The sequence below is a fragment of the Pyxicephalus adspersus genome, chromosome 5, assembly GCF_032062135.1.
Source record: "Pyxicephalus adspersus chromosome 5, UCB_Pads_2.0, whole genome shotgun sequence".
NCBI lineage: Eukaryota > Metazoa > Chordata > Amphibia > Anura > Pyxicephalidae > Pyxicephalus > Pyxicephalus adspersus.
In genome coordinates, this window is record NC_092862.1 from 19,748,563 (window position 1) to 19,761,354 (window position 12,792).

The 12,792-nt window shown below is 36.2% G+C and overlaps 1 protein-coding gene across 50 annotated transcripts in view; it reads right to left on the reverse strand.

Moving 5' to 3' along the window:
- Window positions 1–12,792, reverse strand: part of RIMS2 (regulating synaptic membrane exocytosis 2) — a 384,644-nt gene that overhangs the window by 8,687 nt on the left and 363,165 nt on the right. For all 50 annotated transcript variants that reach the window (XM_072410779.1, XM_072410769.1, XM_072410774.1 and 47 more), the window contains 2 exons: window positions 2,318–2,459; window positions 404–516 (listed from right to left, as the gene is read on the reverse strand). In XM_072410779.1, coding sequence (XP_072266880.1) covers window positions 404–516; window positions 2,318–2,459 — 255 coding nt within the window. The remainder of the gene's footprint in view (window positions 1–403; window positions 517–2,317; window positions 2,460–12,792) is intronic.

Genomic DNA, 12,792 nt, shown 5'->3' on the forward strand with positions numbered 1-12,792 from the left:
AATATGAATGAAGGGAGGCAGAACAAATACTTGAGATCCAGCAGGTATGATGACAGGTGAATAAAAGGTATTAGGGACTGCTTGGAAACATCAGGTACTATCGTCCTCATTTATTAAAGCTCTTCAAGGCTGGAGAGGATACACTTTCATCAGTGAAGCTGGCTGATCCAGCGAACCTGGAATGGACCTGGTCTAGTATTAAAGAGAGCTTTAATGATCAGGCTCCTATGTGTACAGTTATGCTTTAATCAATTTTCAACGTTTATGTATTATTTGTTTCAATGTAAAGCACTATTTTACTATTTTATTTTCAAAACAGACAAATCTAGAGATTTAATTTGCCAACAAAACATATTACAGAAAATATCTGCAATATTGTCTGACAATGACAACAATGACGTACCCATTGAAGGAGTTGCTAAGGTCTGTCGTCCAACCAGCTGTGCAGGACCTAATCCATCTAGGAAATCACTGAATTGGCTGTCAGAACCCAACCGGACTCCAGGAAATATTAAGCTAGAAGAAAAGTATAAATAGATATTAATAAAATATTAAATTATTAAGTATAAAAAATAAAATACTAATATTAAAATATTAGTAATACTAAATATTAAAATATGGACACAGCACATTTTCATTTTTTAAAAGTCAAACAATAATAGTGATGGATGAATGATCAGAACATCAGTACAATCATTTCAAGAATTCTGAAATTGTTCTTTAAAGTTTCCAAAAATCTTTTTTCACAATTTGCTATTATAGCAAATGTTTAAAAGGGCCAATTGAAATCTCCCATGAGACTCCTGGTCTTGTCATATTTGGGGTCTATGACCACAGGCTGTTGGTTGCATTAAACGAGTTACCACATTTATGGTAATACAAAGCCTGTTTGAAACAGGTCAAATGTACGTCAGGAGGTTAACTGCAGATAAAATTCACTAGTCAATTAATTCTTAATTATAACAATATCATCTTAAACTAATGTTAGACTAGTGGTATTAGCACAAGGCCAAAGTCTTGTAGGTTTTAGAAAGTATATATTAACATAAAACTACAGTTTGAACGTGAAATCACATTGTTCAAGTTTTATTTACTTTCCCAGAGATAGACATCGCATCAGGTACCTAACATTTTTGCCCCTTTCCCATTGTAGTCATTTAAAGCAGTGGTTGCCAACCAGTGGTCAACAAGGAAATATTGGTGGTCCACAGAAAAATTTAGAGATTATTTGCAATGTTTTTTATCTTTTATTGATAATAAAACAAAAATAATATTGAATAAAATCATATATTCTGAATGACAATTTTTGTCTTAATTTTGCACTAAATACACAAACTGTACTAGTGACAGAAAAAGAAGGGAGGCGCAGCGTGACGTTAGTGTAGTCGTAAGCTGTATGAGGCAACTGTTGTTGAGCTGTACGCTTCAGTATTGTTTCCAACATAACAGTCACTCCGCTCTACGAATACCGATTCTCATCAGATTGTATTATTTTATTTTTTTATTCCTCAGATGCTCTTTTAGGTGAGTATGACCTTAACTGTATATTTACTTTTATTTAATGTTACTTGTTTTTCTGTTATATTTAATGGAATCATATAGTTTGACTTGATATTTATCATTTCTTGTTTGGTCTTAGATTCAAATGAAATAAACCTATTATAAGTGAGAAAAAGCAAACAAATATTTTGCATTTCTTTAGTAATACCAAAGATAATATAACTAATGATAATAGTAACAATAGTAATACTTCACATAACTGATCAATGAATCAGAACTTCCACAGTCCTTGTCAGGCACCATTGGGAAGATCATTACTTTACAAATGTATTTATCTTTTTTAAAAAAATTCAGAATAATGGTCCGCTGGATTTAAAACTATAAGTTTAGCGATCCGTGAGGTCCAAAAGGTTGGCGAACGATGATTTAAAGAATATCTTCTATAAACTATACACTGGCTAATAAAGTAAAAGGGTCATGTAGGTCTCTCTCTTCTCAACAGCATGTACTTACTTTCACTCCCTTACTTAGGTCTGCCACAAGGAAACACTGGGGAATTCTTTTCTGTCTCCTTGTGATAGTGGTTGGCCAATTAGGAGACACATAGTTCTGTCACATGACATGGGGGGAGGGAGTTATATGCCTATCCATACCCTGTCCCAGATTTTTTATTTAGCTCCCAGAAACTTTGCAACTGAAAAAAACATTGCTAATTCTGACAATGTAGTTTTCACAAAGAAGGTGTTAATGTTAAACACATGATCTAAATCCATGATAGCCAACACTAGTTTTAAATTCACTTTTTATATTGACTTACTTTCCCTCAGAGCTGTAACTGTTCATACTTCCATCGTTAGACTCTCGACTTGCTTGTCTAGTCATCCAATTTCTCATCTCCACTGCTAGTCCAGTTTCTGTACTTCGTTGGATCGTGCTTTTTAACTTTTTACCTCCAACTTCTGAAATACAAAAAATAAAAAAAATCACATGTAATTAAACCAGATAATCCCAACATATACATTAATTTCTCTGCACATCCTTACATCCTTCTCAACCTAGTAGATAATGCAAAAAACCCCTGAAGGATTTTACTGCTAAGTCTTGCTCTGTTATTAACTTGCCTTATTTTTTTCTGACCGTTGTCTGTAAAAATGGAAGTGATGGGAATTACAAAACTTAACAGTTATTTATACTAAAAAAGGAAGCAGCTCTTTAAACCTAACCTGCTTCCAAAAATTGTAGTCATTAGCAATTCCCTGGCTCCAATATGTGACTACAAAGTCAACAGAAACAGTCACTGACTTGGACCAAAATTTGTAAATCGGGAAAGTCAATGTCCCAGTCTGCATACATATTCTGGTTCGGTGACTCAGAAAGCACTAAGGACACTGATGTCACGAATCAGCCAGGGGCAGACTTATCATTAGGCACAGCATGCTGGTGTCTAAAGGCAATGGAGGCAATAAGAAAAGGTTAAAGACTACATATTTGATTTCCATTATCAGCAGAAATACAGTTATCATATTATAAATATTTAAAGATTCCCAATATTATAAACCACAACGTGATCCTAGCAGAGAAGGACTGTTTTTGGTCCTAAATAATGTGACTATAGGTTCTACTGATGAAAATCTGAGGACCTAAGGTGAACAATGAGATTTTTTCTAAACTCTCAGCACATGAAACCTTTACAAAGAACTTTATAACTTTACAAAGGATTTGGTTTCAACAAAATGGGCCATCACTGCAAATTAGCATTAGTTCTTGGAGACCATTCTAAGGTTCCAAAGACCATTTCAATCTATACATCTTGTCTGCAGTTGAAGTCTAGCAAAATAAATTTAGTACAAGCAGGGGCTGTACATCACTAAAAAAACAAACTACAACCACATAGTCCCCTTCATTACCAGTTCAAGTCCAGCCAAATAATATCTGCAATACTATATAAGAATGGCCATTACTCATGGTATGCATTCCGAACACTGTGCTAGTAAATGGCAATGCAGCTAAACACACATTTCTATATACTAATAGTGAATGTATTACAACGTTTCAGATGTAGACAGATTCTAAAACGATGCATTTGTGTGTTTTATGCATAAGGAAACTGAACATAATTTGACTGAAATGCACAGTGTCACTATAATGTACCTCTGCGTGAGACATTATACAGAAAACAACATAAATCCCTGAAAGGGTATAATCACCCAGTAACACGGTATACGATATGAGAGTAGCTGAATTGGAAAACTGCTCTGTTTATTTCAATGATGATAATGGCCTGAAAACCAGAACGAGCCAGTGTTGGAGAACTGAAGGTCTATATTAGCACAATACGCTCTCTAGTAAGAAAATGGCTCATGACCTTTCAGTGGGAATTATGTGCGTGCATTTGTGCGTTTTTAAGTTCTGAATACAAAGGAAACATAATGATAGATTGCTTACATGGAACCATGCAAGAATGGACCCGAATCAGGAATACATAAAGGTGGGAAAAGTTAGCACAGCATTATTTGTTTTTTAATTTTAAGGATAGAAATCTTTATACTGTATAAAGGACCCCACTCTAGAATAGCCACCACAATATATAGCTGCTAAAGTATTCTGAAGAAATTATCGCTATTATCTCCCATGTTGTTGGTCACATGGTCATATGCAAGGAAACTGGTCATGTAATGTGATCATCTGAAGGGTCTAAGAGAAATATTGGGGCTGTTCCTCTGTTTGCAGTCTAACCCTCTCCTTCAGCTAACATCACATGATCAATCTGCCATTGTTTGGTTATGGGGTCAGTGCAATTAGAACCAGTTTGCAGCAGTGTTTATTGCAGACTTGATCTGTATTCTAGTCCTCTTCTATCAACTATTAATTTTTAATAGCAGAAGGGTCAGATCTGAAGTCTGTTCACTTAAAAGTAAGAAAATAAAGAATAAAGCTTATAAACAGGTAAAAACCCCACTTTTTCCTGTCAAAGTCATGCCTGATCCCATCTTTTCCTTCTGCACACATTTCTCTGGTGGTCTTTTAATATAATGGTTGTCGTCAATTGCCAACTGGAAGAGTTCAGGAGGTCAGAGGAAGCAGAGACAAGGGCAACTTTGATAGGAACCGTCAAGATTTTTGGGCTGCCTCCATCTCTGGGTTTTCATGATCAATTCAAAATAAGAAAGTTACTGAAAGTAAACTTTGTATACCAAGATATTTCATTTTATTTTTACTTATAATATACAGTATTTATATAGTGCCAACATATTACGTTGCGCTTTACAAAGCCAATAGTCATTTCACTAGCTGTCCCTCAAAGAGACTCATGTCATTATTACAGTCTAAGGACAATTTTGGGGTGAAGCCAATTAACCTAACTGCATGTTTTTGGGATGTGGGAGGAAACCTGAGTACCGGGAGGAAACCCACGCAAGCATGGGTAGAACCTGCAAACTCCATGCAGATAGTGTCCTGGCCGACATTCAAACCTGGGACCTGGTGCTGCAAAGGCCAGAGTGCTATCTTCTGGGCCACCGTGCTACCTGTTATAGATATTTTTTAAAATATTTTTATATTGCAATATTTTGTTGAACTGTTAAATGGTATACTTTCTGGTTTTGGCCTGATGTTGATGTTTCTACCATACCATATGGAAAAGAAAAATAAACTGCAGCTAGACAACTAAAAATGCAGCTTACAGAATGGTATACATTCTAGGCTCAGCTTGGGAGGAAATAATCTATGTGCTTCGTGGAGAAGAACCAAGCGTTTCCCAGCACATAAACTGCCACAAACACAGCTTAAAGGGTTACACAAACACAGGGCGCTTTTCCTTTGAAGTGATAGAAGACATCAGAGATAGCTGACTAAAGGAAGTCAATATACTGCAGGCCATACTTTGATCATTATGTGCCAGATCATACAAAGCTTCTATTGTATTGTATGGTCAATGTCCTGCGTCACACCAAGCCACATATACACCTCCTTATGAGGGGATGAGCTACATATGTGACCACAAAGTCAACAAAAAGATGCTTTGTCAAAAGATACACAGTCAAGTCAATAGTGTGATTGCAACATTTATTTATACCGCCAATGTATCGTAGAACACATTTCACATCACTTTCTGCCAATATGACTGCACATTGAAACTGTACGAAGTACAGGTGACTAAACATTGACATTACAGGGGGAAAAGGTGACTGCACAGTGAATTGGGAAGGGGTATCAGTGATGGCACCATGACACTGTAGGTGGTAGAGTTGACTGCACCATGACATTGAAAGGGGTTACATTGCACATTGGCACCAAATGGGGGGGGGGACTATGACTGCATTATGACATTGCATGAGGTGACTGTAGCAATGTACTTACTTTGTAATCTAACTGCTATTTAAGGAATAATATTCCTTTTTTTTCATAAAATTCAGCTTTTTGTGGATAAAAATGCAAACATTTCCAGACATCATCAGAACTGAATCTACTTAAATTTAAGGAAGTAATATTCATGCTGTCATTTTGTTTGTTCTTTAAGAGTAAACAAAGAAGGATAAGAACTGTGTAGAAATTAAGAGCACTTTACTGTGCCCAATGAAATTGTTGTAAATTTTTGGGGTCTACGTTTGCTTTGTTTCTGGTCTTTCCTGTAATTATATCAAAGTAATTGCGTTTTTATTCAACCAAGACACCATAATCTTCCCAATAAATCCTGCTCACAAAATAAACTACAAGCATTGTAAAATACTGACAATGAATCATTGTAATTTTGTAACACAAATTGCTGTTGTAAGCCAATCAAAACCAAACATCTGTGTCAGGAACATGGTGACATGATATTCTCTAATAATGGAAATCAATTTTCCAAATGCACCCAGTTGCTGTCCCTTACATACAAAAAGCCATCTCTAGGATGTTTCTCTCAATTAGATTAAATTCTATGATGGATGTGCAAATCTGGTGAAAAGGGTTGCAGAGAGATATCATTCCATGACAGAAATATACTGTTTCTGACTTTCTCAACTGTAAAAATCAGTTGAGGGTGCAAGGTTAAATCAAGAGTTCATCCTTTCCCAGATTCCAAAAGCAAAACACATTCTTTGTCTTTCCATGTTCAATAAACCTTAATGTTCCGATGGTGTGCACGCCCTACCAGACTCTGGAATATATCTGAATGTTGGTAACACCAAATTTGTTACATTTTGTTAATCTGTCAATGAAACCTATTGAGATTCTGATTGTTTGTAGCTAGAAACAGGCTGGTCACAGACTGGTAGATGTCAACCTAAGAAGAACAGGTAGAGAGATCCCTGCCTGTCCTGGCACAAGTTGAGTGAGTGCTAGAACCAGACATGACACTTGCCCAATGCTGTTAGGGACTCATGTGGAATACTTTTTACCCTTCACCCTTACACAAATGAAGAATAAAAATATAAAACCTATTGGCTGGGAAATGGTGTGAAACTCTGATTGTACCTGTCTAATTCTTGGAATTCACAAACATCCACACGAGTAACAAATTAAGCCTAAAATCTGGTGCATTATGTGGAGTCATTGAGCCATTTATGCCTAAAACCAATAAAAGCTTCAATCAGGAGCAGAGCTTACTCTTACTTTTTTTTTTAAGCAAGATCACCTCGATATGTTTCCTGCTATGGTATGATTAAGCTACATAGCGTTAAAAACATCAAGGTGATCCTTGCTGAATTGTGTTTGCCTCCCAATAAATTTTCCTCCTGATCATGGCTTTCATTCATTGAAGAACTTATATATAGATGCAGTTGGGTAAAGCCAGAGAGGCTGAGAAATGTAAATGTTGGCTGGTCATGCAGGAAAGGCAGTGAACACAGAGAAAATCAGAAAGTATCATGGTATTTGGTCAGTCTGCCTTTCTGTACCACACAGCTTATGTATGTCCATCAGTATATGGGCAAACATGTTTTATCTTTGTATTGTCTCAGTCTGTTTTTGGGGTATACATAACCATATGTCCCCTAGTCAAAATATGATCAATGTACTGATCTATATACTGGATGAAAAGAGCTGCAGAATCTTTCTGCACTATAATAATGACAATTTCTATTTCAGAAAAAAATATACAACATTCATGTTTTCATGCTGAAAGAAGATAATATCTAATCATCTATATCTACAATATATTCTATATTCTCTTTCATTCTATTTCTATTTTTCATTCTATTCTTTCTAATATTTCATTCTATTCTTAACAAAATATTTGCTATCAGAACGGATCAGACTTTTTGTCTCCTGCACAGCTATATTTGATATTGTAGATAATGACCTCATTTAGCATGATGGTGACTGTGCACAATACTGCAAGGACAATGAACTGAAAACAGTGAGAAGCTGCTCTGGATTTATGTAACATTCTCTATGGCTTCTAATAAACCATTCAACAAAAGGAAGAGCCAGATCTGCAGTAACTGGGTGTTCTGTGCCATTAGAACAAGGCAGTCTGTACTCATTCCAAACATTCATAATAAAAAGCAGAGCTGTCAGTCACCACTCTTTACTAAAGTGAAAAAAGCCAGCAAATATTGTTATCCTGGAATTATTATAAATGCTTTTTTGAAAGAGGGGGTTCAATGGCAACTCATAAGTCAGAGTCAATGCTCCCGCCTGCAAGTATTACTATTCAATAATGAATTACAATGATGAATTTAATCGGTACTGACAAGCTTTATAAAATTCAGGTTTCTTTTGAGTCTAAGTGTGGTTTCACTTAGATAAAATCCCTTATTTTTATAATGTGGGGCCTGTCTACCTGCACATCCCCTTTTCTAAAAAGAGTACGCCTAAAGTAAAACTCTGATGAGAGAAGTATGGAGGCTGCCGATGCGGCCTATTCTGATAATACTAGGTGCCTGGCAGTGTCTAACGTTAATATGTTTCAATCGTAGTTTGGTAACAAGAATGTTATAAATGCATGCCAGAAAAGTGACAGAATTACATATATGTATACCTGTTCCTGGACATCAACCCTGACAGTCAAAACACCACATTGACAGGCAGAAAACTAGCATTCCTAAATGAGAGTTTAGTAATGGCACCATCCATTTACCTCTCATGACAATGTCCCTTTATTGGCTATTCAAGGAAGAACTAAACTCTAGTGCGAGTGCAAAAGTCTCCGGGCTCCTTTCATTTGATCCTTCACCATTACTGATTTACTTTGTATCTCTTTGTAAAGGTGGCCATCTTGTTGGAAGCATAGTTTTGCTACCCCATTTTAAATTTTTTAGCAAGGACAAAAGTAAGCATTACTATAACTGGAATCAGCAAACAATAATCCAAATCTTTTGGAACTAGCACCTAGAGGAAGCAAACATGTAAATGATCTCACACTACTGATATACAGCTATGAAAAATGACTAGTAAGCTGCAACATACTGAAGTTTTGTTCTTGGGGTTTGTTATAGCTTAAGTGTATCTATGGAAATGGGAAATACAGTTGGTCAGGGCTGTATGGGTAGGTGGTAGGACTCCCCTACTAGGCAATGCAGCTCATATTGAGAGGGGGTTCAGAAACACAGGCAGAGATGTCATAGCACAAGGAATTGGGCAGGACTAGGTATGGCCAGGTGCTGATCGACAAAAAAAAAAACTACACCATGTTTTTTTATGCCACTGTAGTGCAAACTGACAAAGCATACATAGAAGTACTAACTCTGTTATGAATTTAGGTGCCATGCAGCAGCATTTGCACAGCATCAAAGGATGCTGCATTAGGGTGTCTGTACTGAGAGGCCTAATGGGTAATTGTGGAACATTACAGGTGGACTAAGGGAAAACTATAAGCACAGATGTACTTTATAATATTGTTTTTTTAATGGAAGGCCATAATTCTTCTTTTAAAAATTGTTCAGCTTTTATTTTGATGATGAGGCTGGAAAGCAATGATACTTCAAGAATAAAGGAGCTACAAATCCCAACATCCACTTCAGCCCAAGTTTCAGCAATCTTTGATGGCCAGCCTTTTATTATGAAAATAAGGTGGCTGCTTAAACAGATCAGAAAATAGAAAAAAATACAATTAAAAAAAATAAAAATAAAAAATGCAGCAGAAAACAAAAGTGTAATCATGGCAGCTGTTTGCAACTTTTAAAAACAAATGTCCTACATAAAACTACGTACACACGGCAGATTTTTATCGCCCGATAATCGGCATCGGCCAAATATCGGGCGAAAATCTGCCGTGTGTACAGTCGGTGTCGTCCATCGTCCGAACGACCGACCTGCCGGATCCACGGATGATGGACGACGACCGATCCTAATGAAAGGGAAGGGGGAGAGCGCGCAGCAGGGTGTCGCTCAGTCGCTCTCCCCCTCCCCTCTCCATAGAGCAAGAACGGTGCTGTATGTACAGCACCGTTCATGCATCGGGTAGTCCCTTGTCGTTGGAAAGGATCGTGAAAGATCCTTTCCAACGACAAAAATTGGAAGTGTGTACGCAGCTTAAGAACAGACTTTGCAAGATATTACCTTTATTAGCAGTACCCATACTTCTTGTGGTTGTTTGGTTGAATATGGCTGTGAGGTTTACAGTTATAATTTGTGCCTTACTGTACATAATAGAGGTTATGTAGATGTAATTAATGAGCCATTATATTTAGTCTGTGTTTTTTGGTGTACATTCTTTGCCCTGTGATAGATTCCAGTTTAGAGCTAAACCGAATTATAGGGATGTATGTTCTGTTCTAGGTATTTGTTTTTGGATTAGGATAAAAGGCTGAGGTTAAGGCCAAAATTTAAGGATGTATTGGGATGTAGGGTTAAGTTAGGAAGATCAGAATTAGAATAGGGGGTACATTTTATATATGGGGGTAGGGAATAGTTTAAAGCCCAACTGAACTCCCATGGTTTATTACAGTAAATGCGGCCAGGCTTCATATACAGTAATACATTTGTTATTTTATTTTCGCTAAGGGTTAAAACACCCTGTGCTAAAGCAATCTGAAGAATCCAACCAGGGCTCAAATATACAAAGGAGTGGCCTGGCACCGCAGCGGCTCCCAAAACAGGGTACAAGTCAGCAGTGCTCTTGTTGTCTAAGTGGTGCTATTGGTTGCTGCACTGCTCAGAGGAGGCAATGCCGGACCACAGGAGTGTTGGCTGCTGCATGAAAGCCCTGAGCGGATTTTTTTATTGTTTATACAGCCTGGCCACACTGCATTAATAAATCATAAGGCTTTATTAGGTTTAGGAGGATTGTTTTAGGCATAATTTACTCCATATAATGCATATGGTAACACTCTGATCCTGGTTATCTTTTTAACCATTTGATTTAAAATACCTGACCATTCAAAGTGTTCTTTGGATGATCAATGTATTTTGCGCCTTGTACAGTAATCATTTTGTATACTTTAGTGTTAGGGCTGGTCTTATTTTTAGCTAGAACTAAAAAGCTGGATTATAATAGTTTGGGACGCAGGTTCTTAAACCTATAATACAAAGACCAACATAACATTAAAAAAATGGTTACGGTCCTGGGACCTAAAAACAAAAATGGCTAACTGAGTGAAGTTTACCACAGTCATGTAGTGATTCATGACAATATTCAAGATTATCCATGGCTAACAAATAGTAAAATGTCACTACAATGATAAACATTTCTGTTTTATCTTATGGTGTGCTTTTTCCAGTTTTCAATTAGAATAAACCAGGGATAAGGCATGAAAAATTATTACAAATCTCTTCAGCAATAACAGAATTTTTTTTTTTATTATAAATAAATAAATTAAGAAAAAAGTGTTGTTAAATTACTATATATGTTTCAAAATATAGCAAAAAATAGCAATAAATGTGTATCAGAATACTTAAAAAAATTAATGTTGAATTTTAACAAGTGGGCTGCTTTGTTTGCAATAAAACCAATGATGTATTGTTGATATGGAGAATATATTCTGTGTTTACCATGAAGGGTCGGCCACACCAAGTTTTAAGTTTGGGCGGATGCTGCAGGGCTGTACCAATTTCCTAATAAAGGCTGAATATGTGCCCTAGCATGGACCTATTTTAAATATTCAACCAGTTTTAAGGAAATAAAAAATGACATTTTTAATGACCCTTTAAATCTGTCTCAGTGTTTGAAAGGAACACATGATAAGGTTTGTAATATTGGTCATTGTATGTATTTTCTCCTGCTGTATGTATTATTGAAGTGGATACAGAAGTCAGATATTCAGTTTGTCTTTGTCTGACCATTTGGTTAATAGAATATTCAGCACGAATGCATAGATACGCAGATAGGTCAATGTGTTACCTCCACAATACTAAACCAAAACAATTTATCATCCCATAAATTTTTTACAAACTTTAATTCCCTTTTTAGCTGCAACAAGATATTGCATTACTATTTAGTTCTCAGTATAGCAACAGTGTTTCTAATAATGTTCTGTGCTATACATCCAATGCAGTGTATTATTACCATAACAATTGAATCAGCAAAATGACCCTGAGCCCACACAGTGTGAATCAGCCAAAACAAGTGTTTTGTGTGCCTATTAAATGAATCTTGTTAACTATTCCAATATCAGTTCTGCGAGTTTAGAACATAACAGAAAAACACAATACAGTAAGTTGAGAAAATGTATAGAAGTAAAAAAGCAATGTAGTGCAGTAGCTCATTTGTGAAATTCTATGTTTCGTATAGATGCAACCAAAACGGAAATCATATCCGTGCCACTAGTGCATTTAACTCAATAATTTCCTGAGCTGCACTGCATCCCGTCTATGCATAATTTATTTTTTTTGGGACACCCATACATAAAAGACATTTTAAATTGCTGCATGACAGATGATGATTTAATGATTGGTGCTGATGCAGAATCTTCAAATGAAGACTGATTTGCTGAAATAACAGAATAGTAATATATTCTATTGGACTTAGGAACAGCAGAGGTCCTAGCCAATTCTTCCAAATGTGCAAATCAGCTGCCCAAAATAAGAATGCATACAAAAAATACTGTTTTAAATATTGTGATTTGGAATATAATTGTTACAGTGATAAATTAATCTCTTAAAACTAGTAACAAAACAATGCTTTGGGTTCCTTGCCATTATTTGTGTAAGTAAATTACAGGTAATAGAAGAACAAACATAGCAGGGTAATTACAATCTGGGGCTCCTATATGCTGCATTTGGTCTGTGTCAGTACATATGCAATCATTTCCAGGACAAGTTACAGCAGAAGCTCGGCACCAATATTTTTAGTTGGCAAATTGAAATGCAGCAAGGTAAAATCCCAACAAAGCATTAAAAGAACTAAATCCAATAAAATATTTTAACAAA